The sequence below is a fragment of the Eutrigla gurnardus genome (genome assembly GCF_963514095.1).
Source record: "Eutrigla gurnardus genome assembly, chromosome: 24".
NCBI lineage: Eukaryota > Metazoa > Chordata > Actinopteri > Perciformes > Triglidae > Eutrigla > Eutrigla gurnardus.
The window spans coordinates 1,677,674-1,701,954 of record NC_139935.1 but is presented as its reverse complement, the minus strand read 5'-3'; the positions used below and the strand labels follow the sequence as shown (position 1 = coordinate 1,701,954).

The 24,281-nt window shown below is 48.2% G+C and overlaps 2 protein-coding genes and 1 long non-coding RNA gene across 3 annotated transcripts in view; 1 reads left to right on the top strand and 2 right to left on the bottom strand.

Moving 5' to 3' along the window:
- The window catches only part of LOC311010141, a 101,037-nt gene extending 76,848 nt beyond the window's left edge, over window positions 1-24,189 (top strand). The window contains exons 2-3 of the long non-coding RNA XR_014596736.1: window positions 23,085-23,546; window positions 24,175-24,189. This is a non-coding gene — a long non-coding RNA (uncharacterized lncRNA). The remainder of the gene's footprint in view (window positions 1-23,084; window positions 23,547-24,174) is intronic.
- Window positions 9,647-14,755, bottom strand: LOC311009839 (transmembrane protein 182-like). The gene is made up of 5 exons (XM_084004257.1): window positions 14,489-14,755; window positions 14,244-14,340; window positions 14,045-14,173; window positions 13,842-13,979; window positions 9,647-9,910 (listed from the first exon to the last, which is right to left on the bottom strand). Exons 1-5 carry the CDS (start codon window positions 14,645-14,647, stop codon window positions 9,648-9,650), a joined length of 786 nt encoding a protein of 261 aa, XP_083860383.1. The 5' UTR covers window positions 14,648-14,755; the 3' UTR covers window position 9,647.
- LOC311009838 (actin-related protein 3) lies at window positions 14,893-19,470 on the bottom strand. Its single transcript, XM_084004256.1, has 12 exons — window positions 19,296-19,470; window positions 18,859-18,914; window positions 18,178-18,302; window positions 17,981-18,091; window positions 17,699-17,794; window positions 17,294-17,401; window positions 17,069-17,212; window positions 16,476-16,649; window positions 16,294-16,386; window positions 16,085-16,210; window positions 15,883-15,966; window positions 14,893-15,808 (listed from the first exon to the last, which is right to left on the bottom strand). Exons 1-12 carry the CDS (start codon window positions 19,337-19,339, stop codon window positions 15,713-15,715), a joined length of 1,257 nt encoding a protein of 418 aa, XP_083860382.1. The 5' UTR covers window positions 19,340-19,470; the 3' UTR covers window positions 14,893-15,712.
- Window positions 24,190-24,281: the final 92 nt, after the last annotated feature.

Sequence of the window (24,281 nt, the reverse complement as noted above, 5' to 3'; positions counted from 1 at the left end):
CATCCTTCTTCTGGATCCACATCCTTCTACAGGGATCCACATCCTTCTTCTGGATCCACAACCTTCTTCTGATCCACATCTACAGGGATCCACATCCTTCTTCTGATCCACATCTACAGGGATCCACATCCTTCTTCTGGATCCACATCCTTCTTCTGATCCACATCTACAGGGATCCACATCCTTCTTCTGGATCCACATCCTTCTACAGGGATCCACATCCTTCTTCTGGATCCACAACCTTCTTCTGATCCACATCTACAGGGATCCACATCCTTCTTCTGATCCACATCTACAGGGATCCACATCCTTCTTCTGGATCCACATCCTTCTTCTGATCCACATCTACAGGGATCCACATCCTTCTTCTGGATCCACATCCTTCCCTTGGATCCGCCGTAATGGATCCAGTCCAACCTGTTCCAGCGAGGTGTCGTGCATTTACATGAACAGGGACGTTTCTATGTGCTGCATCATCCTCACCCTCCAGCGAGGTGGTCCTCTTCCAGCCCGTTAGCGAGAGCTTCCCCTGCAGACGAACACGGAGAACCGTATCATTAAGCAGCTCTCAGCAGCGTGAACGCTGCTCACAGGTACGCCGGTAATGTGACACCGACGCCACATGGAGGTGTCGGCGGGAACGCTTCCAGCCGGAGGATCATTGTTCAGTCATACAAGTGAGCAGCCTGTTAATGATGCAGCGCCGACAGTACAGTAATAAGGTGTTTCAAGACCTTTTAGTTCACCAAACACGGCCTCCTCCTCCTCCTGTTTGTTCTCTTACCTCTGCTTGTCCTGAACCAGTCGATGAGGCGCTCGTTAGGATGTTCAGCGGCGAGCGCTCGCTCCAAGAACGCAGGTAAGAAACCAGGAAACACCTGGATATGATTGTAGAAGATGAAGAGTAAGTAGCATCGCTGTGAGGGGGGGGGTTCCACTTAGATAACCACAAAGTTTGTCTCCGTGGCGATGAAGAGCAGGGACATGGACAGATGGACGCCAACACTTCCTGCTCTGATGTCATGACTTCCTCAGCAGCGTGGAAACAAAACGCCGGTAAACATATTTATGGAATTGATACGCTCTTTCAGTTTCACTCCATTGTGTTCGCCGAGCTTTCAGTTCTCATTCCTCTCCTGTCACATGGTTGGTACGGCGGTGTGTGTGTGTGTGTGTGTGTGTGTGTGTGTGTGTGTGTAGGACGCGTGATATCATTCAATCAGCACTGAGCGAGTGGGAGGAACACAGAAAGGAGGTTTTATCTCTTAAGTCGCTCCACATGTGACATCCTGGTCCTTTCAGACGAGGTCGTGGGTCGCCGTGGGCCGTGTGATGCTCATCTCATCGCTGCGCGGCGACTTCACTCCTCACCTTTGTACGTCTCAACAAGATTACGCCATTTAAGATTAGCACTCCCACACTGATCTGGTGGAAGCATCGACACAGAATTACAGAGAATCCTCTTTATTCCTGTTAAAACGGCTCCTTTCCTCACTTCCTGTAGGAACCATGTACACATGGTCAAAAGTATGTGGACGGCCAAACACTGCATCTATTTGTGGTTGCTTAGCAACTAAATCCAAACACATATATGCATTAATCGGCCCTGTCCCATTCTCTTATGCTGTCTTCTGCCCTGTAATCTAATGTTTGACGAAGTTTCGCAGCTCGACCTGAAGCCCCGCCCCCTCAGACCAGCAGCCAGCACCGGGGCGAGACCCCAGACCCTCAGATAGCTCCGGAGCCCTCTACGAGGTCTGCATGCAGAGGAAGCAGCTTATCCTCTTCATAAAGAAACCTGAAGCTAAAATCACAGGAACACAGGAGGGATCATTGCTGCACGGAGCTGCACTCCTCTCCGTCAGGAGGGATTATCCCTTCCACTTAGCGAGCACGCCGCTAATTTCTCCTGCCAGGTTCAACTCCCAGAATGCACCAGGGAGATTGGCTGCCTCTGCTTCTCTCCTGTCTGTACCTGGCTGCCTGACTTGTTTTATCTCTCCGTGGTGGGAACACAAACCCGGTGCTTCTTCCTCCTCATCCTCCTCTTTGATGATGGTTTTTAGGGATTCACTCGCCGGCTACAGAAGCGTCTTCCCGGGAACGAGCGGCGCCTAAAAACAAGATTAAGGTGCACACCTCTGGTAAAAACAGGTGTTGTCAGCATCGGCCAGGCTGCATGATGCCATCCTCATGGAAAGGCTCAGGAGGATGTAGCAGCAACGAGGCGGAGGAGGAGCGTTTCTTCATCTAAACATGTCCGTCTGACCAGCACGTATGGAGGAAGAAGAGTCTCTGACCAAACCCCGTGGCATTATGGGGGATTACATCCGAGTTCAGGAGGCAGTGTTGGAGCTGTGTTGTCTTATCTCCACCTGTGTGTTTACTCCTCCGTCTCTCACCTCCAGCTGATGGATTCCACCGCCGAGCACGTCGAGATGGAAAATTGCATAAGCCAGAGAATATACAGTCGGCATCGCGGCGTTGCTGCTCGCTCAGCAACTTTCTAAGCAAATAGCGAAGGCCGAGTGCAAAATAAAACCGGCAATCCATGCAAACACTCCGGGAATCCTTTCTCTTCGTGTCTGTGTGATTACTTCAGCTGTAATCAGAGCTAATGTCGCTCTGCAGCTGCTGTATGTGTCATAAGATGAGATGGGAGACTCTGGAAACTGGTTTGGTTGCAGAAACAAATGTTGGTACAGCTGCTCTGCTAATGTGCTAACGCTGCTAACATCACTGCTGCTGATCAGAGTTTCAGAAGGAGAAGGATGTTGTCCTCCGGCGGTTTCATCAGAACCTGCAGAGTCACTCCAACAATACAGTGAGGATGTGATGGGTAAGGATCTCTGATGACCTCGTCATCGGCCCTCAGAGGACAAAAGGATTCAACATGACCCCAGATTTGTTTTCAGAGAAGTGAAATCTTAATTTCAGAATAAAACAGCAGAATAATCCAGCAGTTAACTGAATTAGAAAAGACTTGATGTTTGATTAAAGTTATCTCGACCTCCACAAACGTCTCCAGGAAACACATTATTCTGATTATTATGTAAAATAAGAGGAGTGAATGAAATGAAGGCCACTTCCTCTCAGCTTCACCCCCAGCTGACCCCCCCCCCCCTTTGTAAACCTCTGTACGTGAACGCGCCAGGCATCACAAGCACCGCCATCGCCATCGCCGCCGCCGCCGCTCTCCCGCCTGCTGCTGCTGAGCTGTTTGTTTAGGAATCTGGGCCTGAAAATTGTATTCCATCGACCATGCTCGCTATCAACACACAATTATCTGGGTTAATCATGTGGAACTGTGGCAAATCCACCTGGGGCTCAGGAACTAATGACATCGGCGTCTGCTGGCCCGCGTTAGTGAAATGGCCTCGGCACCTGCAGCAGCAACACGGAGATTGCCAAAGAAAATTTGGTCTCATTTCGTCCTCCTCCACCCGCCTCCCTCCCCCGCCTCCCCCCTTTCTAACCACCGCCACCCTTCCCCCCTTTCCAATATCTCCGTCTCTCTTCGTCTTCCTCTCTTTTCTTCTTCTCTTCCTGTTTTTAAAGAAATGTTTGATGGAACACCCCGGTCTTCACGCCACCTCGTTAATAATCAGCATTTTCTCAGGCTCCGTATACCTGCATCACACCTGAGCGGCGGCGGGAAGACGGCGGCGGAAGACGGCGGCGGAAGACGGCGAGGTGGCGATGGAGGAGGAGATGAGACATTCGCTGCAGAGATTCGTGACTTTGCGGACCGACGGCGACGCCAAGTTCTCACTGTATGATTAAAGGAGGTGATGGAGTGCAGTCGGAGGGGTGTTGATGCTCATTCTGCTGCTCCTTTTGTCTCCATCACACACACACACACACACACACACACACACACACACACACACACACACACACACACACACAGACACAGACACACACTTCCACCAACTTCTCATAATTATACATCAATACAAACATATGTCTCCCAATCACAGATGTCATCCATGTGTGAAATGGGTGTCACACCGTCGGAGGTCTCATTATTTGTGAAGTGGTGACCACGGCGACCACGGCTGCCACGGCGACCACGTAATAATAAACCTTCCTCTGCTCATCATCTCGAGCTCTTCGTGCCAACAGACCCGTTGTTCCTCCGGGACGCGGCGCCGCTCAACGTGGACGGAGTTTTGTTGGCGTGAACTTCACTCGTCTGTTGGCGTGAAGTAGATGACATCACAGAGAGAGAGCTCACCTCACTGTGATGTCACACGAGCCCACTCCAAAGGACCTGGACTCCCGAGATCTAGACTCTTCTGTTCTCTTCAGATGTCCTTCAACTAAATCCGAACTTCAGAGGCGATCGCAAGGAAAGTTAATGGAAAGACGCGGGGTGATGACGGGGCCTCGGACCTGGTCACATGACCGCACACACAGTACACGCCGCCGCCGCCGCCGAGCTCTAAACAATGCAGTCTGCTCCGTGTCGCATTTCCCCGTGCACGGAATCTATTCAGGTCCACGATCGTCGCTGCTAATTGAAAAATGTTCAGTAAAAAATAATCAAATTTAAAGCTTAAGGATGCAGCGGAGCCCACACACACACACACACACACACACACACACACACACACACACACACACACAGTGTGAGTCTTGTTGCTCTGGAGTCCGTGACACGGTTTAACAGTCTCACAGGATCCATAAAACGCCCCCGAAGGCTTCCTATAATCTCTGCTATTTTTCCTGCTTAATAGGAGATAATACAAGCGTGCACGGCGATGAATCAATATGCAACAGCAGCTTTAGTTTCATAATTAATACCAGTGTCGGAAATAGATTTGTGATTTGGCAGGGCAGGTTCTGATATGACGCCGGTCTCCCCCGTTCCACATCCCATTGAACTAATCTCATTCATTTTTCCTCCCTCTCTCTCAATAGCGCTAATTCTTCTGCTAAAGCCTGTTATCTCATTAAAGGGCCGCGATGGGATTCGATGGCATCCTGACATCTGTATTCATTCCCCTGGAAATTAGGCCTGACACCCATTTAATGAAAAAACACTCCCGACAGTGGAGATTAGACGTCATGCCAAGTGTCACCGAAGGGGGGTGGTTCTAGCTGGGTTCCATTTTTGGAGGCTGGGATTAGATGCTGGTCTTCTTTTAGACCCAGGAGTGGGGAGGAGATACTGTGAAGAAGACTTTCCCGACGCTGTTTTAAAAAGCGTTATTCAGTATCAGACTCTCCTCAGGTGGAGGGAACGGGAGGCGGAGACAAAGACCCCCATCCCCAGGAGATAAACCCAGCAGCACGCCAACGGGAGGTGGATCCCCGTCTCCGACCGGCGCCCGCCTAACCTCCCACCCCGCCCCTCGTCGCCTCCTCATCCCCCCCCCACCATCGCCCTCGTCAGAAGCCTGTGTGTCGTTGCGGTGCTGATAATTCCCTCTGTTTGAAAAAAAGAGATGAAAGCGTTCATGGATGAAAGAAACTTGGATTTAATCTCCCTCGCTCGCTCTCGTTCTCTGTCTTCCAGCACGCCATGTTGATGGTTTTTCTTCAGGAGACGAGGAAGACAAGGAAGACGAGGAAGACGGGAAACAGAAACAGTATTTGGAGCCGCGAGGCCCAGAAGGTGAGACCTGATGTGGACTCGTTCAGTAGGGACCTGATGAGCTGAGGGGCCAAGATAAAGACCGATAAGACCCTCAGGATCAGGTCTCTGGACCACAAGGTCAAGGAGAGACAGGAAGACTACAGGGCCCACTGGATCCACCTGATCACATAACACTGTGGTTCTGAGCTTCCCTACAAGATCCAGCCAAAACCAGTACCCCAAAGTCCCTTCAGCCGTAGACCTCCTCCCCTCCGCTGACTGAACGGAGGAAGAGAGGACATAAAGCCAGACAGGAAGGTGAGAGTGGACGTGTCAGCGTGAATGATTTTAATGAAGAAAAAAGGGAACATTACAGGAACCATGAAGTGAAGAATTATTCTTCGCCCTCACACCCCGAGAACGGTCTTCGTCAAACTAGAATTCATCGCCAGCGTCTCCATAATTACACTTTTAGGGATTGACCTGCAGTTATTTGAAATCTCTCCCCTAAATCTAATTCCTCATATTGCTTCTGTAAAAAAGCCACGCAGAACGACGCGGCTCGGCCGGCCGTTGTCTTCGCCTGTTTGTGTTGTCAAAGTGCAGCGTGGGCCCGAGGACACCGGCATCCTTCCTACGAGGGGGGCACCGAGGTGTGGGGGTGTTTCATGGCCTGCAGCTCCCCGGCCCCACTCTGCCAGCCGGGGAGGCGAGGAGAAGCCCATATGGCAGCCAAGCGTGGCTCCAGCCAGCTCGGGCTCATATGTATGGAAAACGAGGTCTGAAGAGGGAAGTCACAGGGGGTCATGCTAGTCAGAGAGGCAGCCCCGGGTCCTGGTGCAGGTTAGAAGGTCTTGGTTCAGGAGAAGAGGCTAATTTCTTCTACTTGGCTGAGCAAAGGCCTGAATAATTGCACCCCCTGGGTCGGCCTCTGGGTAATGTGGAGGTAGAGCGGAGCGTACCAATGCGAGGAGGGAACATGGGGGAGGGAACACAGAAGATGTTGTGTCCGGCTTTCAGGGGCTGCTCATTATATTTGTTTTGTTTTCTGGTGCAAAAAAAACATCGACAGCGATCTGTAGACAGCGATCTGTAGACAACGATCTGTAGACAACGCACAAAAACAAGTCGCACAAAAACAAGTCGCACAAAAACAACAATACTTTCTTTTTAACGCGATGGAGGAGGGATGATGGGATGAGCTCTGGGATTCAGAGACAACTCATGTTTACAATGTTTACTGAGATAATACATCCAGAGAGAAGTAGGACCATTTTCTCATAGACTTCTATACAACCAGAGAGGAGTCGCCCCCTGGTGACCAGCAGGGAGAATGCAGCTTTAAGGACCATCGAGTCCTTGAATTGTAACCATAGAAACTAATGTCATTAATTAATTCTATTTTCTCTCTTGGCCTTGGACGTTGTTGCTGTTGCAGAAAGGCAGACGCATTTATTATTATTATTATTATTATTATTATTATTATTATTATTAATAAACACATTTCAGCACCAAATAATTTCCATAAAAACACCAAAAGCTTTGAGACAAAGTGCAAAAAAAAGATGTTATAAAAGCACATTTAAATTAAAACCTGTCACTAAAAAGCCGAGACCAGAGAAAAACAACAACCAATCTAAAATAGAATAAGACGAATAAATTAAAGAATAAAAGCTTCACTGCAGCGTAGGAAACTAAATGAAACATTATTTCTTTGAATAGAAGGCAGCCTTGTTTGTTCCAGATCTGTGTGGACTCTGTGGGACCAGGAGACCAGGTCCATGACCAGAGGTCTGGATGCTGAAACAGCATTAAACTACCTGGACGGCTGATTCCAGATGTGGAATAGAAATACAAAAAAACGATAAAGTATGACAATAATGAAATGAAACTTCTTTAAAAAAAGAGAGACGTCTTTGTCCGCCGGCCGGTAATGTCTGAGGACAGGTCTATCTACTGAGGACAAAGAGCCGGAGTGATGATGTGATGTGTGAGTGTGTGTGTGAGTGTGTGAGTCTGTCCGAGGCTGACAGCTACATCAGCACCACTTCCTCTCCCGGACGACGGACTAATGAATGTGCTTTCACAGAAAGGGAGGCGGCGATATGACGGTGAGAGAAGGGAGAGAATGAAGAAGAGAATGAGACGCCCTGTTGGTGGTGACGGGTGTTTCAACACGCCGAGGGCCGGGACGCGACATGCTCCGGTGTAATTACACTCACCTCGTTCACAGCGGAGATTAAGAGGAGCGTCAGACATGAAGGAGATTGGAAGACGAGCAGTGTCAACTCTCTCTCCCTCCGTCCTCCCCCTCTTCTTCCTCTCCCTTTTGTCACGTTACATCTCGAGGTCTCACTTCTGTTTGCCTTTTCCAATTATCAAGGTGTGACTGTGCCCCCCCCCCCCCCCCTCCCTTAAATATAATGTTAAAAAAAATCTTTTTGTTTGTCAGGGAAGTTACAGGAATTAATTATCACTTACAAATTTCTAATCTGATGCGAAACACTGCAGCTTTGCATTCTGCTGTTTGGACATCAGTGTCTCAGACGTTCTCCTGAACCAACGCTGCCCTCTGGTGGCCGAGCTGTGTCTTACATGACGTGTGAGGAAATGGATGATGACAGTGTAATTTATTATCATCTCCATCCCTCTCTGACCCGCCATCACCTGCTGTCCTGCTGACAGCAGCCCACTCACACTCAATCTCCTCAGCCGCCGCCGCCGCTCACGTCCGGCTCCGACTCCTCGCCGTCTCCTCGCCACACTTTTGTCAAAATTGATTTATCCGTTGTAATAACAGCAGAGGGAGAGCACCGGAGCATTAATCACATTGGGATCTGTTTAATAGACTAGACAAATCATTTAGTAAAGACCGACTTCAAATTAAGGATTCCAATTATCTCCTCTGATGGAAGATCTACGTGTTCGGTTCAAGTGGTGCACCTGTCAATCACACCGAGTCTCTCTCTGAGTCTGGGATTTCTCTGAGTCTACTGGTCTCCGAGTCTACAGGTCTCCGAGTCTACCGGTCTCTGAGTCTACCGGTCTCTGAGTCTACTGGTCTCTGAGCCTTCTGGTCTCTGAGTCTACTGGTCTCTGAGTCTACCGGTCTCTGAGTCTACTGGTCTCTGAGTCTACTGGTCTCTGAGTCTACCGGTCTCTGAGTCTACTGGTCTCTGAGTCTACCGGTCTCTGAGTCTACCGGTCTCTGAGTCTACCGGTCTCTGAGTCTACTGGTCTCTGAGTCTACCGGTCTCTGAGTCTACCGGTCTCTGAGTCTACCGGTCTCTGAGTCTACTGGTCTCTGAGTCTTCTGGTCTCTGAGTCTTCTGGTCTCTGAGTCTTCTGGTCTCCGAGTCTACAGGTCTCTGAGTCTACTGGTCTCCGAGTCTACAGGTCTTTGAGTCTACTGGTCTCTGAGTCTACTGGTCTCTGAGTCTTCTGGTCTCTGAGTCTTCTGGTCTTTGAGTCTACTGGTCTCTGAGTCTGGGATTTCTCTGAGTCTACTGGTCTCTGAGTCTACTGGTCTCTGAGTCTACAGGTCTCCGAGTCTACTGGTCTCTGAGTCTACTGGTCTCTGAGTCTACTAGTCTCTGAGTCTACTGGTCTCTGAGGCTTCTGGTCTCTGAGTCTACTGGTCTCTGAGTCTGGGATTTCTCTGAGTCTATACTGGTCTCTGAGTCTACTGGTCTCTGAGTCTTCTGGTCTCTGAGTCTGGGATTTCTCTGAGTCTACTGGTCTCTGAGTCTACTGGTCTCTGAGTCTGGGATTTCTCTGAGAACCAGGAAAACCTTGTTCTCTAGGATGACAAACATGAGAGCGGAGGACACATTAAAGGGTGCTTCCACTGATTTATTCAGGATTCATGGATGAAGCTGGATGAGGCCGAGGCTGCATTAATGTAAGAGGATATGACCAGCGGGGCCTTCAGGGCCTTCAGGGCCTTCAGCTATTCCAAAGTTAAAACGTGTTGAACGCCTCGTGCCAACACTGGATTCTTGTTTGCATTTAAATATCAACGAGACTTTCAAGGTATCAAAGATATGCAGCCTACAGATTCAGATATTTAAACATCGGATTCTGGAAGTTCACGACTTCCTTTAACCAGCTGTGTACCTTGAACACGTCGGCCAATCAGGATGAAGAGCAGCCCGGCCAGCAGGCAGAAGAAGACGGCGACCGGCGCCAGCAGGAAGGAGGGGCCGAGCTGGACGCTGAGGTGGAAGGACGGGCAGGAGGACACTCTCTGATGCTGGACAAACTGTTCTAGAGTGTCCAGGACCTGGATCCACATCAGGTACATCAGCAGAACCGCCAGCAGACTGAGACCTGCCGGCAGACAGACGGGTTCAGAGTGAGGCGCCGGGTTCAGAGTGAGGCGACGGGTTCTGAGTGAGGAGACGGGTTCAGAGTGAGGAGACGGGTTCTGAGTGAGGAGACACTTGACCCTGAACAAGTTTGGTAGGAATCGGATCAACGGTGTGGGAGGAAGTAGTCAAAATACAAACCCTTGAAATTAGCCAAAAAAGGCTGATTTGCTGTAGCGCCCCCGGGTGGTTGATTTGATTGAAACTGGCTGGCTATGTTCCCGGTAGCTATCTCCACAAACGTTGCAAGTTTGGTGGTGATTGGCCAAAATGTTATGGAGTTATGGGGGTAGATTTCCAGAGCCACGCCCCCTCTGATCAACACAACGATTAGGTGACGATGGCGAGCCACTTTTTTGTTCCCGAATACGAAACCTTGAAAATATCAGATTTTCCCGTCGCCATGCAGAGGAGCCAACGTAACGCCGTTAAAGAAATGGAGAAAAGAAATGTAAAGTTCTCATGGTCCAGACCCCCGGTTAGGTGTAGACTTAGTTCTGCTAAAACACTGTAAACCAGGTTGAAGACATCTATCAGCGTTTGAGTGCTTCATAACCGTCCAATGAGAAGGTTTTACTGAGATGATTCATTACGAGGGGCGGTGCTTTTGAGGACAGATCTCTCTCTCTCAAAGTTGGTCAATCAATGAGATTTTCTTCATAATTTGCATATTATATATATATATATATATATACGCGGTGGGACGCGGTTTATTCAGGTTTTCAACAAAGAAACAAAGAAGCCTTTGATTCCGATTCTAATCTGAAGGTTTAACTTGCTGAAGTCACTAAAGCCAGCTCTTAAAAACAGACCTCTCTCTGGGTTCATATTTCCTAATATCTCTCCGTAGAGAATATCATAATGTTCTTGGTGACAGAGTCACATTCTGGTGGTTTGGCAGCTGTCATGACTCAGCAGATTCCTGGATCTATATTGATTATAGGCGACGGCTGAGGGGAAGTTTGGAGGCCAGCGTCAAGACTTCTGTCAACTTTAGAGTAGAAACTATTCCCCAAACTAAAATCCTCAGTAAAGCAACCAGCTTCCTGTCTCCTCCACAAACCCTGAACCAGACCAAGAGAAGGGGCACCAGGACCACTCCACAAACCCTGAACCAGACCAAGAGAAGGGGCACCAGGACCACTCCACAAACCCTGAACCAGACCAAGAGAAGGGGCACCAGGAACCACGGAGAGAGCCTGAAGGGGGACCAGGAACCACGGAGAGAGCCTGAAGGGGGACCAGGAACCACGGAGAGGGACTGAAGGTGTCTCCTCCACAAACCCTGAACCAAACTAAGAAAAGGGGGACCAGGAACCACGGAGAGAGCCTGAAGGGGTACCAGGAACCACGGAGAGGGACTGAAGGTGTCTCCTCCACAAACCCTGAACCAAACTAAGAAAAGGGGGACCAGGAACCACGGAGAGAGCCTGAAGGGGTACCAGGAACCACGGAGAGGGACTGAAGGTGTCTCCTCCACAAACCCTGAACCAAACTAAGAAAAGGGGGACCAGGAACCACGGAGAGAGCCTGAAGGGGCACCAGGAACCACGGAGAGGGACTGAAGGGGGACCAGGAACCACGGAGAGAGCCTGAAGGGGGACCAGGAACCACGGAGAGGGACTGAAGGGGGACCAGGAACCACGGAGAGAGCCTGAAGGGGGACCAGGAACCACGGAGAGGGACTGAAGGGGGACCAGGAACCACGTAGAGAGCCTGAAGGGGGACCAGGAACCACGGAGAGGGACTGAAGGGGGACCAGGAACCACGGAGAGAGCCTGAAGGGGGACCAGGAACCACGGAGAGAGCCTGAAGGGGTACCAGGAACCACGGAGAGGGACTGAAGGTGTCTCCTCCACAAACCCTGAACCAAACTAAGAAAAGGGGGACCAGGAACCACGGAGAGAGCCTGAAGGGGGACCAGGAACCACAGAGAGGGACTGAAGGTGTCTCCTCCACAAACCCTGAACCAAACTAAGAGAAGGGGGACCAGGAACCACGGAGAGGGACTGAAGGGGGACCAGGAACCACGGAGAGGGACTGAAGGGGGACCAGGAACCACGGAGAGAGCCTGAAGGGGTACCAGGAACCACGGAGAGGGACTGAAGGTGTCTCCTCCACAAACCCTGAACCAGACTAAGAAAAGGGGGACCAGGAACCACGGAGAGAGCCTGAAGGGGGACCAGGAACCACGGAGAGGGACTGAAGGTGTCTCCTCCACAAACCCTGAACCAGAGCAAGAGAAGGGGGACCAGGAACCACGGAGAGGGACTGAAGGTGTCTCCTCCACAAACCCTGAACCAGACTAAGAAAAGGGGGACCAGGAACCACGGAGAGGGACTGAAGGTGTCTCCTCCACAAACCCTGAACCAAACTAAGAGAAGGGGGACCAGGAACCACGGAGAGGGACTGAAGGTGTCTCCTCCACAAACCCTGAACCAGACTAAGAGAAGGGGGACCAGGAACCACGGAGAGGGACTGAAGGTGTCTCCTCCACAAACCCTGAACCAAACTAAGAGAAGGGGGACCAGGAACCACGGAGAGGGACTGAAGGTGTCTCCTCCACAAACCCTGAACCAGACTAAGAGAAGGGGGACCAGGAACCACGGAGAGGGACTGAAGGTGTCTCCTCCACACTTGCGAGGCTCAAACTGAGGCTGTTTCAAACCTCGGGTCCAGCAGGCTCCAATGAGAGCTAACGAGCTGCAGCAAACAGAGTTCGTGGCTTCTTCACCTGCATGTTTGCTGCTTTATTTCAGGACAATCAATCAGAATCATTAACAAAAATACGTATATTTAAACAATCCAACATTATCTGAGTGTGTTTTCAACCTCTAACTCCACTGAAATGCAGCAACGTGTTATCTAAAATTCTGAAGATTGCAAATAAAGTGGGATTGTTTTAAAAACAACTGAATCTAAATTGAGCTGCCATGAAATAAATATGGTGATGATATTCAGCGAAGAGCTAAATCAAAATCCTATCATGTCAAACCGAGTGGAAGAGGGGAAAGTGGGTGATAAAGGGTTCAAACTTCGTTGCATTTATTTGAATAAAGACATATCTGTGGTTTGGGAAGAACGTGAACTCTTGCTGCTCAGAGACCCGAGGGCGACGCCTTCATGCTCGTTCTCCTCATTTCCATCATTACTAGGCGGCATACATTATTCTAATCTCCTCTGGTCGGAGAACATGTGACCACAAACACTCGAGGTCGGATTACATTCTTCTCACCTATTGATTTTCTCAACCCGAGGCCCGTCAGAGCCATGAGCAGGATCCTAAAACCAGCTGCTTCTCCTCATGTGGTCCCTTCAGTTTGGGGATTTAGTTGTTCAGCTTCAGGTGTCTTTCAGGTGTACAGCCCATGAATAATCATATTAATATACAATGTAATATCTCTGTGAAGCTGGGTAACTCGTCAGACACACCTGTGTGGAGTTAATTAACACCGTCAGCAGTGAGAGCTAACGAGAGGAGCAGCAGCCTTTCAGAGGAAACCATGCCTTGGTTTGATCATCATCATAATAATATTATTAATAATAATAATAATAATAATAATTAAAGTAAAGTAAAACAATAATTATAGATAAAAATAACTATAATAGTAATCATAATAATTATAAAATAATATTAATAATAATAATGATGATAATAAGTAAAGTAAAACATTGACTATAATAATTATAAATTATAATTATAGAATAATAATAATGATAATAATTATAATGATTATTTTTTCTAATTATAAATAATAATACAAAATGAAAATAATGCTTAGTAATAATTAAAAAACAATAATTATAAAATAATATTAATAATAATGATAAAATACTGATAATAATAATAATAATAAAAGTGAGATTATTATTTACATCTGATTTGTTCTTACCGCCACAGAGCAGAAGGGCCCCGCCCACTTTATAGAGCGTGTGATTGGTCAGTGGGCCGGCACAGATGACAACAAATCCACCAATGAGGACGGCCGCCAGGCCCGTGACGAGGAAGATGCTCCAGAAGGTCCTAAAGACTGAGAGAATTCTTCATGAAGATCCTCCAGGAAGCAGGTGGACACAGATGATGGATGATACTGACCAATGGCAGAGCGGCGTTCATACGGCTCTGTGGGGAAACCGTGGCGCTCCACCAGAGACCGCGTGGGCTCGTAGACAGGAAACGGGAAGAGGAAGGCGGGTCGGCACACCTTCGCTGGCGGCTGATTGGCTGAAGGGAAAGGATGCAGTTATGACCCGACAGAAGCATCATGACATCAGCTGGTCCAAGAGGTTCTTACAGATCCAGAGGTCCCACGTGGAGGGTTCATGGGAACCGGACAGGAAGGAGCAGCGCCAGAACAGACCCTCGTGGAAGACCGCCACGCCGTCTCCAGCCTGATGATCAGAAAATCACACATCACCTCTCCTCTCTGGATTAATATTGATTATTTATTTATTGATGGTGTAAATCAAATGAAATATTCCACATCTATGAAATGAAGTGGAACTAGATGAACATCTGTGTTTCTCTCCAGTTAAATACCTGGCTGTTCCCTCCTCCCCCCTCCGGCCGGCTGCAGGCCGGGGCAGCAGCCAGCAGCCAGTAGTCCGTCCCACAGCTCAGCAGCGTGAGCAGGACTCCCGTCGCCCCGAAGAACAAGGCCAGGAAGAGGAGCACCTTCATCCTCTCAGCGGGAGACATGTCTGGGAGAATGTTCTAGTGTTTTAAAGTTACTGCATTTCATCCCCACGACTAAATCCACACGTCGACCTTCCTCTGCTGCAGTAAATACGTCTCCACCGCGACAAACAAGCCCCAGAAATACACTCTGGCATCACGTGTTGGTCGGGCTGGAGGGGTTCAGTTACCCTCACACACACACACAAATATATATAGCGCTGCCATGGCAACAGATACATCCCCAAATCAAACAGATCACAACTGTAGAAACATCTCCTTGGCATTTATTGGAATGCCAGCATTGAAATCCAGATTTGGTACAGTACAAGGCTATCCAGTAGAACTGAGATCTAGGCAACAGTGATGGTCCAACAACAGTCATCCCAACTGCATCTTCATATATTAATATCGTTTTCAAAGACAGGTTGGTCAACAGATGATTAATACAAATTAAAAAGCGATAATGCTGCAGGAAAAAAAACAAGACTTCAGTGAAACCTGGAGGAAAGCATCTGAACAGATTAATAATATTTTGTAAATGCCTGATTTGTTTTAAAAATCTCAATTCAAATAGGTATTTCTTCCAGGTACTGAGGGACATTTTCAAACAGAAAGATAGAAATCAGGAGTATTCATGCTGATTTTCATCCATTTCATTCCAATGTTTGTGGAAAAGGAGCCAGCTGAGCCGGCTGCTCCTTGAAGAACCCGAGCCATATACACAGAGAAGTGCTTTATACAGGACTCATGTTGATTCATCACATATTACAACCCTGTGAGGAAGTTAGGAGTACATATACGAGGCACGCAGAAATTAAAGATTCATCACCTATTATTGTTAATATACCTGTAGTAAACATTTTATTGGAGGATCCTTTGGGCTGAGTCACCTCTCTCCTCTAATTTGTGAGGACGTTGCCGCTATTTTGGCAGTTTTTTTTTTTTTTGGTCCACTCTCGCTTCATCCGAATGAAAAGGTCGGAGCATCCGTGCAAAGGCTCATGGGACTTCCACAGCATGTGAGGTCTGGCGGCGCTTCCTGTGTATTTTCCCCCTCGGCCTCCGCTGAACGAGCCCCTCCAACGTCTAAGACATGACCCCGAACACGGGGTTGTGGCGGCAGATGCTGGGTCCGATCTCCTCGTAGTCCTTCTTGGTGTGGCACACTTGGTAAAACTCCGGCTGCCGGGAGACACAAGGTCCTGTTAGTCTCATTTCACGTGTGTGTGTGCGTGTGTGTGTGTTTGGGGACTCACAGTAGACGCCAGCATTGATCCTCCGAACCAGACGGCGTACCTCTGCATGTGATGAGTGATGACTTGCACGTCGATCGGCTTCGGCTGCAAAAGTTCAACTTGACTTGATGAATATTGAAAGGAAGAAGAAAAGCCTACTTCCTATCTTTGTAAATAAAAGGCTGTACGTCGCAGGCTGGTAAACTCCTCCCCGTCTCCTCACCTTCAGCTTGCCGCCGCTCAGCTCTTCGCTCATCTTCAGCCGAGCGTCCACGGTCCTCTTCAGGTCCCTCTGCATGCGCCGGCCGAAGTCCCTGAACATGGTGGATCCTCCGGAGAGCACGATGTTCTGCAGAGACAGACGGGAGGATTACAGCGAGCAGACTCACGAGGACCGACGCTCACTCACGCTCAGAGCTAGAGGTCACGAACCTTGTACAGCGGACGTCTGACATCGATGGGGCAGTTCTGGATCACCTCGTCCACCACCTCGGAGATCGGCTGGGTGAAGTCCGGGTTGGCGAACTGGAGGAGAGCGAACGGCAAAGAAAGGTTGGTCATGATGGGACCGGCTGCAGGGATCTAAAGGATCCTAAAGGATCGAGGGATCGTACCTCCGGGTGGAAGAAGATCTCGGGGCCCAGGAAGCGCTCGTAGCCCACATCGATGGTGAACTCCTTCTTGCTGATGGAGTTGATGCCCGTGTACTGTTTGATCCACTTGGACCCGTCTGTGTCGTACTTGTTGAACTCCTTCACGAGGTCCGGGCAGACGTAGCTGAACCGCTCCTAAAGAGAATTACAGGATCCCATATATTCCACATGGAATATTCATATGTTTGGACTCTTGAATGCTTGCTTTAGGGGAACATCTTTCTATGTGAGACTTGCAGACAGTGATTATGCTTCTTTGGCTACACTGACCTCTGGTGGTCATGGTGGAGAAATGCATAAGAGGAACACAACCCATACCATAAATAAATAATAAATAAATAAAACAGAGCTCAACTACAAACCCTTTAATTGACTACAATACGACTTCTGTTTCTCCAAAGCTGCACCAGCTGAAATAAGAAGATTTGAAATAAGACGTTCCTCCTGTTTTCTCACTTTGTAGAATGTGATGATAATGTAATCCCGCCCTCGGGGGTAAATATAGGCACTTGAGCAGCTTTTGCCGTCTCCGTGGAATTTGAAAGAGCACTGACCTTGATGGCCTTGGCCGTCTCCAGGGATTGTTCCGGAGGGATCCCCACCTCTCGCTCCCTCAGCAGCTGCTGGGTGAAGTACGTGATGTCCCGCCCGGCGATGGGGATGTGCTTAATGCAGCTACCGATGACGTAGCCTTCAGCCTGGAAACAAAGAGCCGTTCAGAGCCGAGCACGGCGAAGGAGGCGGAGCAAACGGAGGATCCTGAAGAAGTGACGACTCACCACGGGGATGACGTGTGTGACTCCGTCTCCGCTGTCGATCACGGTTCCCGTCAGCGTCCGTTCGCCCACCTGTCTGGATGTCCAGGAGGCCGCCAGCGCCAACACGGCCTGATGCAGGAAATACAGTCTTTAATCAAACTGAATACGTAGCAAGGAAGAGCAAGGGGACTCGTCAGGCTCGGGAAGGCATAGAAACCACAGGATTGCCAACAGCTGTAAGAAATACTGGATGATCACATTGTTTAAAATCAGACTGTGTGGCCGAAAGAAAGAAGTGAAAATGGTCATTTCCCCTTTAAACCTCTGACATCACATTACATTCTGAGTATTTACAGCCTTAAAGAAGGTGTAGAGGAAATAAATACTTGTTGGAAATGGGTTAATTTCAGGTGCCGGGAAGTTTACCTGAACAGCGATGTAGAGACCCGGGACGTTGAAGGACTCAAACATGATCTCTGCTGTGTACTCTCTGTTCTCCGGTGTGTTGAGGGGAGGCTCTGTCTGCAGAGAGAGAAGCAGGAAAGTGATGTGAATACAGAATAATAACCAGTGAAACCACTATTCTATATTTTGGTTTCTAGAAAAGAGAAGAGAAACCAGGTTGTGGTAAAAATACACATCCTTTCCCATTTTGACGTATTTCTTTGGAGGTTGTAATGTTAACGATACACACAGCTCTGCTCTTACCAAGAGGAAGTAATGGTCTTCAGGTTCTGCCCGCAGATACTTGAAGATGATCTGCTCCATAAATCTCTCCATCAGGTCCCAGTCCTCCACGATGCCGTGACGGATGGGCCACTGGAAATACAAAAAACATGAAAAATGTCAGACTGCTTCTCCAGAGAAAAGCTCCCATCGACCCGACTCCTGCTTCCCGTCTCTACCTTTGTGGCGTATGAGGGTTTGTCGATGGCTTCGTCCCCGATGAAGAAGTCCAGATCATCGACACCCTTCATCATCCTGCGCTGGGCCTGGTCTCCCACCTTGGCGGACTCTTTGATGGCGATACCTGCAGATGATGGAAAACCCCCCAAATATGTGATGAAAACAGATTCTCACTGTAGATTCAGACGTGACAAACTAGTTGAAGAGACATGGGTATTTCTCTAGGTTCTAACATCAAACCTCAGCACGGTGTTTCCTATTTAAATATGTAAATGTTATATGTTGTTTTTTCCAGCTGTGGACTCATTTACAATCATTATAAATAATATCCCTTATATGACACAACACAAGAAGAAATTAATCTCCAATGCCACCTCATTTACATAACAAAACAAAAACCCTATTTTCTTCTGCAGCTAATGGCAACATAACTGAATGTAACTGTGCACATAGACACATTTGACTTTTGAGGAAGCTGACAATTATCTTCTTGCAATTCATAAATGAATAAAATATTTTTTTAAATAACCTAAATATCAAACATTTGGACAATTACACCTCACATTGCCGTTAGATACATTACTTGTGTGACATTAATACACTTAAACTTGATTAATGATGAGCTCCAGCTACAACAAACATGACTTAATGAAAACAAATCTGTGTTTCCATCCACTTACATGAAGGGATGATGAACTGTGGCTCTGTGTTTCCTGCATACCCGAGCTTTGTGTACCTGCAGGGGGCAAACAGAGCACACTAGTGGGGTTAACGTTGCTTCCTCGCTGTTAAAGTTAGTGAACACCCAACAATAATGTGGATAATGAGCTTTCTGCGGTGAGGAAGTATCGTTAGCATCGGTGGCTAGCTGTAGCTTAGCTGAAACGATAAGGCAGCGTTTTGGGAATAAAAGCACAAACATATAAAGCTTCTGTTTGCTCATTTATAGCGTTAACCGCGACTTTAGAGACGACACAAGAATATTCAAGCCAGCTAACGTTAGCGTCCCCCTGGCTAACCAGCTAGACGGGGCGTTAGCTGGAAGTTTGACAGCCGCTTATCTGCTCAATGAGCGCTGGAGGCTAACGCTAGCTAGCATCGCGTTGTTGTCACTTACCCCGTGCCACAGTCCACCACACAAGCCGGTAGCCGACCAGCCATGCTCGCTGTCCTTTAATCTACCTACGGGGGGAATATACCGGGAACGGGATAATCGATAACTAGTCACTAGTTTCGATCAGCAGCAGCAGCAGCAGCAAAAACCTGAATGAATAGCAATCACGGGCGACTCGGGAACGCTTCCGGGTTCGGGTCGAAATTTCTTCGAGTGCAGAGTCAGCAGCTTCGACGGCGCAACAGTGACCCCCAGTGGACGGAGACTGCTGTTGCAGCCGAGTAGGAATTTAAATGTTTGGGGTTTTTTTTAGAGTAAATGTGAGAAATCAGACAAAGAAAATACATAATTGTTTAATAAAAAGGGCTACACTTTTTTTTGTAAAATTTCATTAACTCGTAGTTGTATTGCATAATAGGATAATAACATAATTAACCAACAATATCCATACCATTAATACATGATTTAATTAAAAATGTAATTTATATTTAAAAATATATATATAAATATTTTACAAGTTTACAAAGTAAAAAAAAATACTGCATGCTGGTCTGTAACTGTATTTTCTGTCCTTTTACAGTGAACCAAAAAAATAATAACCGACCTCACCTTGCCCTGCTGACTCCACCAGATGATATCAGTGATTTAGGTGCCATCGAAGGCCAGACAAAGTGGTCGTCACCCTCCATGAGTGCATGGAGGGCCACTGATAAAGACGATATATGAGCGGGGAAGGAGCTTCAGGGGCTTTGAGTCTGGCTCCACCACATTAAGACCGATCCCAGGCCCTGAGAACATTGGCCCTTTGTCCTCTGGCAGACTCATCACTCACACACAAGCCTCTCTTCACCACGGCCCCTCGGCTCTGCTGCTCCTGATGGAAACAGTCCTCGCCGTGGAGCCGGCGCCTTGATGGAAACTCTCCATCATGAACTGTAAGACAAACCATTTGTTTCAGCATCATCAGCGTCGGAGCAGAATATCAGCCAGCAGCCTGCTATCAGACGAGGACTTTCCCTTCACATCACTCTTTCTCTGTCATTCTAATCAGCTGAGGGATTCTGCAAATGCTTTATGCCGCTGTGTGTCTGTGTTTTGAATACTAGAGGGCACCAGTGCTCTCGTTTCCAGAAACAACCAACCAGTAAATGTTCCGGAAGACTCCCAGGAACAAGGGATGCTAACGGGCGTCTTCAAGGCCATTCTCTAGTTCTAGCAGAGGTGCAACGTACTGAACACCAGCGTGATGCTTGTTAACTGAGTCACTTCCCCCCTCCACCACCGTAACTCTGAGGGACTTTTTACTTGTGTTCACTGTTTTTATCGACTTTCTCCTTCCTGGAATGAAGATTTGTGTTTCTGCAGCTTCGTCTTTCAGGCTGAATGCAAACTCATCAGATTCAGAAGGATTCTCACATTTCCTCATTTCTTCATATCCAGAGTAATATGTTTAATAACCTGTAATGTAATAGAAATATGAATTCAACCACTGAACCTGATAATAATACTATCTAATAGAAATAAATGAGATGAAATGCTCCCTCTCTATATAAAGTCTAGTATACTGCTGAGTTGAGGGGTAATTGACCCTCTGGAGGTCTTTGGTCTGTTAGTCCTGCGGTCTGCAGCCACCCACACCAGACTAGATCATTTCCCCCTCATTTCCAGTCCACTTGGCCCCGCAGTAAACAAAGTGGACGAGTGGAGGTCCCTCATCAACTGAAGTATTTCACTGCCGGAGCCCTAATGTGACTGTGGCTGCACGCACGTCATTAGAGCCGGCAGAGTCGGCCTTATTATTTTTAATAATCCTGTTTCTGCTGCTTCTTAATCCTGGGAGATCTGGAGTCGGCACTTCCCCTTTGTGATGGTCAGTCCTTCCTCCTCCTCCTCCTCCTCCTCCTCCTCCGTAATGATGCTCCGTCACACTGCAGGATGCTTCTGCTACTAATAGACTGTAAAGTTTGAGCTTCGACTGCGGTTTAAAAGCACCAGACTCACGTTTCTCCTCTCTGAGAAGGAAAGAGGATGTTTCTCTGCAGGATGGATTCAGCGGGAGCTGCTCTGTTGTGTGTCTGACAATGCACCGCTCCATTGGTGGGGAAATAAGTGAGAACTGTTACGTGGAAACACTATCATGGCAAGTTGTCTCTCTTTAAAATGAACGATTCTAGACTCAATAGTTGTTTAGCAGATTCCAAACATGGCTAGGAAGCATTTCTCATAACTCTGCTGAATTACCTGTATTTATGTGTGTTATTACCTGTATTGGACAGGAATCCATGGATCAGATACCGACGGGATTCTGTCTGATCTGGATTCTCCTCACAACCTTCCGTTTCACAGCTTTTATCTGCTTCCAGGCCGGCGACGACAGAGCGTTATAACTCACTAAAGTGTGCACGTGAAACTCTCTGTGCACGCTCATGTGGAAACCGTGGAGGTCGCAGAGTTCACCAGATAATCAATAGATGAGTAATTGAATAGCTTAATGAAATGTAGCACATTTAATAAACACTGTTTTCCGCCGCGTCCTCGGACCGGCTGTGTGAAGGTTAAAGACACAGAGACTAAATAACCGCCCTGCCCCCCCCATCCGACCCCCCCTCCCCATCCGACCCCCCCCCCCCCCCCCCCATCCGAACCCCCTCAGAGTTTATGTGGAGGTTGTTGTTTAACATGTTGCAAAAATGTGATATTTATCTGCATGAAATCATCAAAACTTAAGCGTATAATTAATTCCTGTTTTTGAATGAGGCTGTTACCGTGGAAACCAACAACCTCCAATCAGTACTAAATTACAGGTGATATAATGACCATGAAACATGCAGTCAGACATGATGAACACACCCTCTAGTCACGTGTCTCTGTAACATTTATTACATCAGCAGAACACAGAACACTCTTCACAGAAGACCCGTCAGGAAACGGCCTGAACGTTTACTGGACGTCACGCGACGCTCCGATTCAATCTGACCTCATGTGGTTTCAGAACTTCAGACCGGTACACGTGTGGCATTAAAATACAGTTATTGTTCTACATATTAACATAATACTGTACACAAAACAATTACATCTCCATGAGGCAAATAAACAAGGTGGATGAAGACGTGAAGCAAATTCATTCTACTTCTTCATCTGGATGGGAATAAGATCCCAACATATTCTCATTGGTGGAGATTATTAAATACCATATTTGGTCTACATGCAGTACCAGCATATAAAGCGGCACCATGATTATATTGTTTAGCATTGGACCGGGTGTCTCCGGCTATTATCTGTATATTACAATCAATATATGGAATATTAAAGTCGAATTAATAATCTGCTTCTTCTATGACAAGAAGTAAAATGTCAATCGATTTAATACGGCAGTGGAACGTATTTAAATTCATATTTTCCTGAATCATTCATCAACAATAAAAGTATATTTGGGGTTTCAGTTCTGTTAAAATATGAGAATGTGTGTATTCAGAGCAACAACGGCATCAAGCAGAATGAAAACAACGGAGCTGTTTCAAACAATAAATCAACAAAAGCCCAGCGAATAAAAGCTTCAAGATATCATGTTTTACAATAACTTCTACCGTTTGCAGCTTGAAATAACCAGGAATGTTCCAGAAAGCAAAGAGTCTGAGAGAGAAACCTGCAGACCCGACGCTCCTCCTCCCCCAATGCTCCTCCTCCCCCGACGCTCCTCCTCCCCCGATGCTCCTCCTCCTGCAGCAGCAAAGACATGCTTCCACTTCTAGACCTCTCCACGTCTCAACCTCTCCAAGTCTCCACCTCTAGACCTCTCCAGGTCTCCACCTCTCCAGGTCTCCACGTCTCAACCTCTCCAGGTCTCCACCTCTAGACCTCTCCAGGTCTCCACCTCTCCAAGTCTCCACCTCTCCAGGTCTCCACCTCTAGACCTCTCCAGGTCTCCAGGTCTCAACCTCTCCAGGTCTCAACCTCTCCAAGTCTCAACCTCTCCAGGTCTCAACCTCTCCAAGTCTCCAGGTCTCCTTCTCTAGACCTCTGCAGGTCTCAACCTCTCCAGGTCTCCAGGTCTCAACCTCTCCACCTCTCCAGGTCTCCAGGTCTCAACCTCTCCAGGTCTCAACCTCTCCAAGTCTCCAGGTCTCCTTCTCTAGACCTCTGCAGGTCTCCAGGTCTCCACCTCTCCACCAAGAGGTGATTGAGTCTACGTCAGAGGGAGGAGGTGATGAAGTCTAGGTCAGAGGGAGGAGGTGATGGAGTCAGAGGGAGGAGGTGATGAAGTCTAGGTCAGAGGGAGGAGGTGATGGAGTCAGAGGGAGGAGGTGATGAAGTCTAGGTCAGAGGAAGGAGGTGATGAAGTCTAGGTCAGAGGGAGGAGGTGATGAAGTCTAGGTCAGAGGAAGGAGGTGATGAAGTCTAGGTCAGAGGGAGGAGGCGATGGAGTCAGAGGGAGGAGGTGATGAAGTCTAGGTCAGAGGGAGGAGGTGATGGAGTCAGAGGGAGGAGGTGATGAAGTCTAGGTCAGAGGGAGGAGGTGATGAAGTCTAGGTCAGAGGGAGGAGGTGATGGAGTCAGAGGGAGGAGGTGATGAAGTCTAGGTCAGAGGGAGGAGGTGATGGAGTCAGAGGGAGGAGGTGATGAAGTCTAGGTCAGAGGGAGGAGGTGATGGAGTCAGAGGGAGGAGGTGATGGAGACAGAGGGAGGAGGTGATGGAGTCTAGGTCAGAGGGAGGAGGTGATGGAGTCAGAGGGAGGAGGTGATGAAGTCTAGGTCAGAGGGAGGAGGTGATGGAGTCAGAGGGAGGAGGTGATGGAGACAGAGGGAGGAGGTGATGGAGTCAGAGGGAGGAGGTGATGGAGACAGAGGGAGGAGGTGATGGAGTCTAGGTCAGAGGGAGGAGGTGATGGAGTCTACGTCAGATGGAGGAGGTGATGAAGACAGAGGGAGGAGGCGATAGAGTCTAGGTCAGAGGGAGGAGGTGATGGAGTCAGAGGGAGGAGGTGATGG

What these genes read in the sequence shown, in the direction of transcription:
- LOC311009838 (XM_084004256.1), bottom strand. Translation starts at nt 19,339, where the DNA reads ATGGCTGGTCGGCTACCGGCTTGTGTGGTGGACTGTGGCACGGG. An exon ending in ACAGTTCATCATCCCTTCAT is followed by an intron (nt 18,303 to 18,858) that starts GTAAGTGGATGG and finishes CATCATCTGCAG; the next exon opens with GTATCGCCATCAAAGAGTCC. An exon ending in GTCTCTACATCGCTGTTCAG is followed by an intron (nt 17,402 to 17,698) that starts GTAAACTTCCCG and finishes TTCCTGCATCAG; the next exon opens with GCCGTGTTGGCGCTGGCGGC.
- LOC311009839 (XM_084004257.1), bottom strand. Translation starts at nt 14,647, where the DNA reads ATGTCTCCCGCTGAGAGGATGAAGGTGCTCCTCTTCCTGGCCTTGTTC. An exon ending in GGGGAGGAGGGAACAGCCAG is followed by an intron (nt 14,341 to 14,488) that starts GTATTTAACTGG and finishes TCTGATCATCAG; the next exon opens with GCTGGAGACGGCGTGGCGGT. An exon ending in TGAACGCCGCTCTGCCATTG is followed by an intron (nt 13,980 to 14,044) that starts GTCAGTATCATC and finishes GAATTCTCTCAG; the next exon opens with TCTTTAGGACCTTCTGGAGC.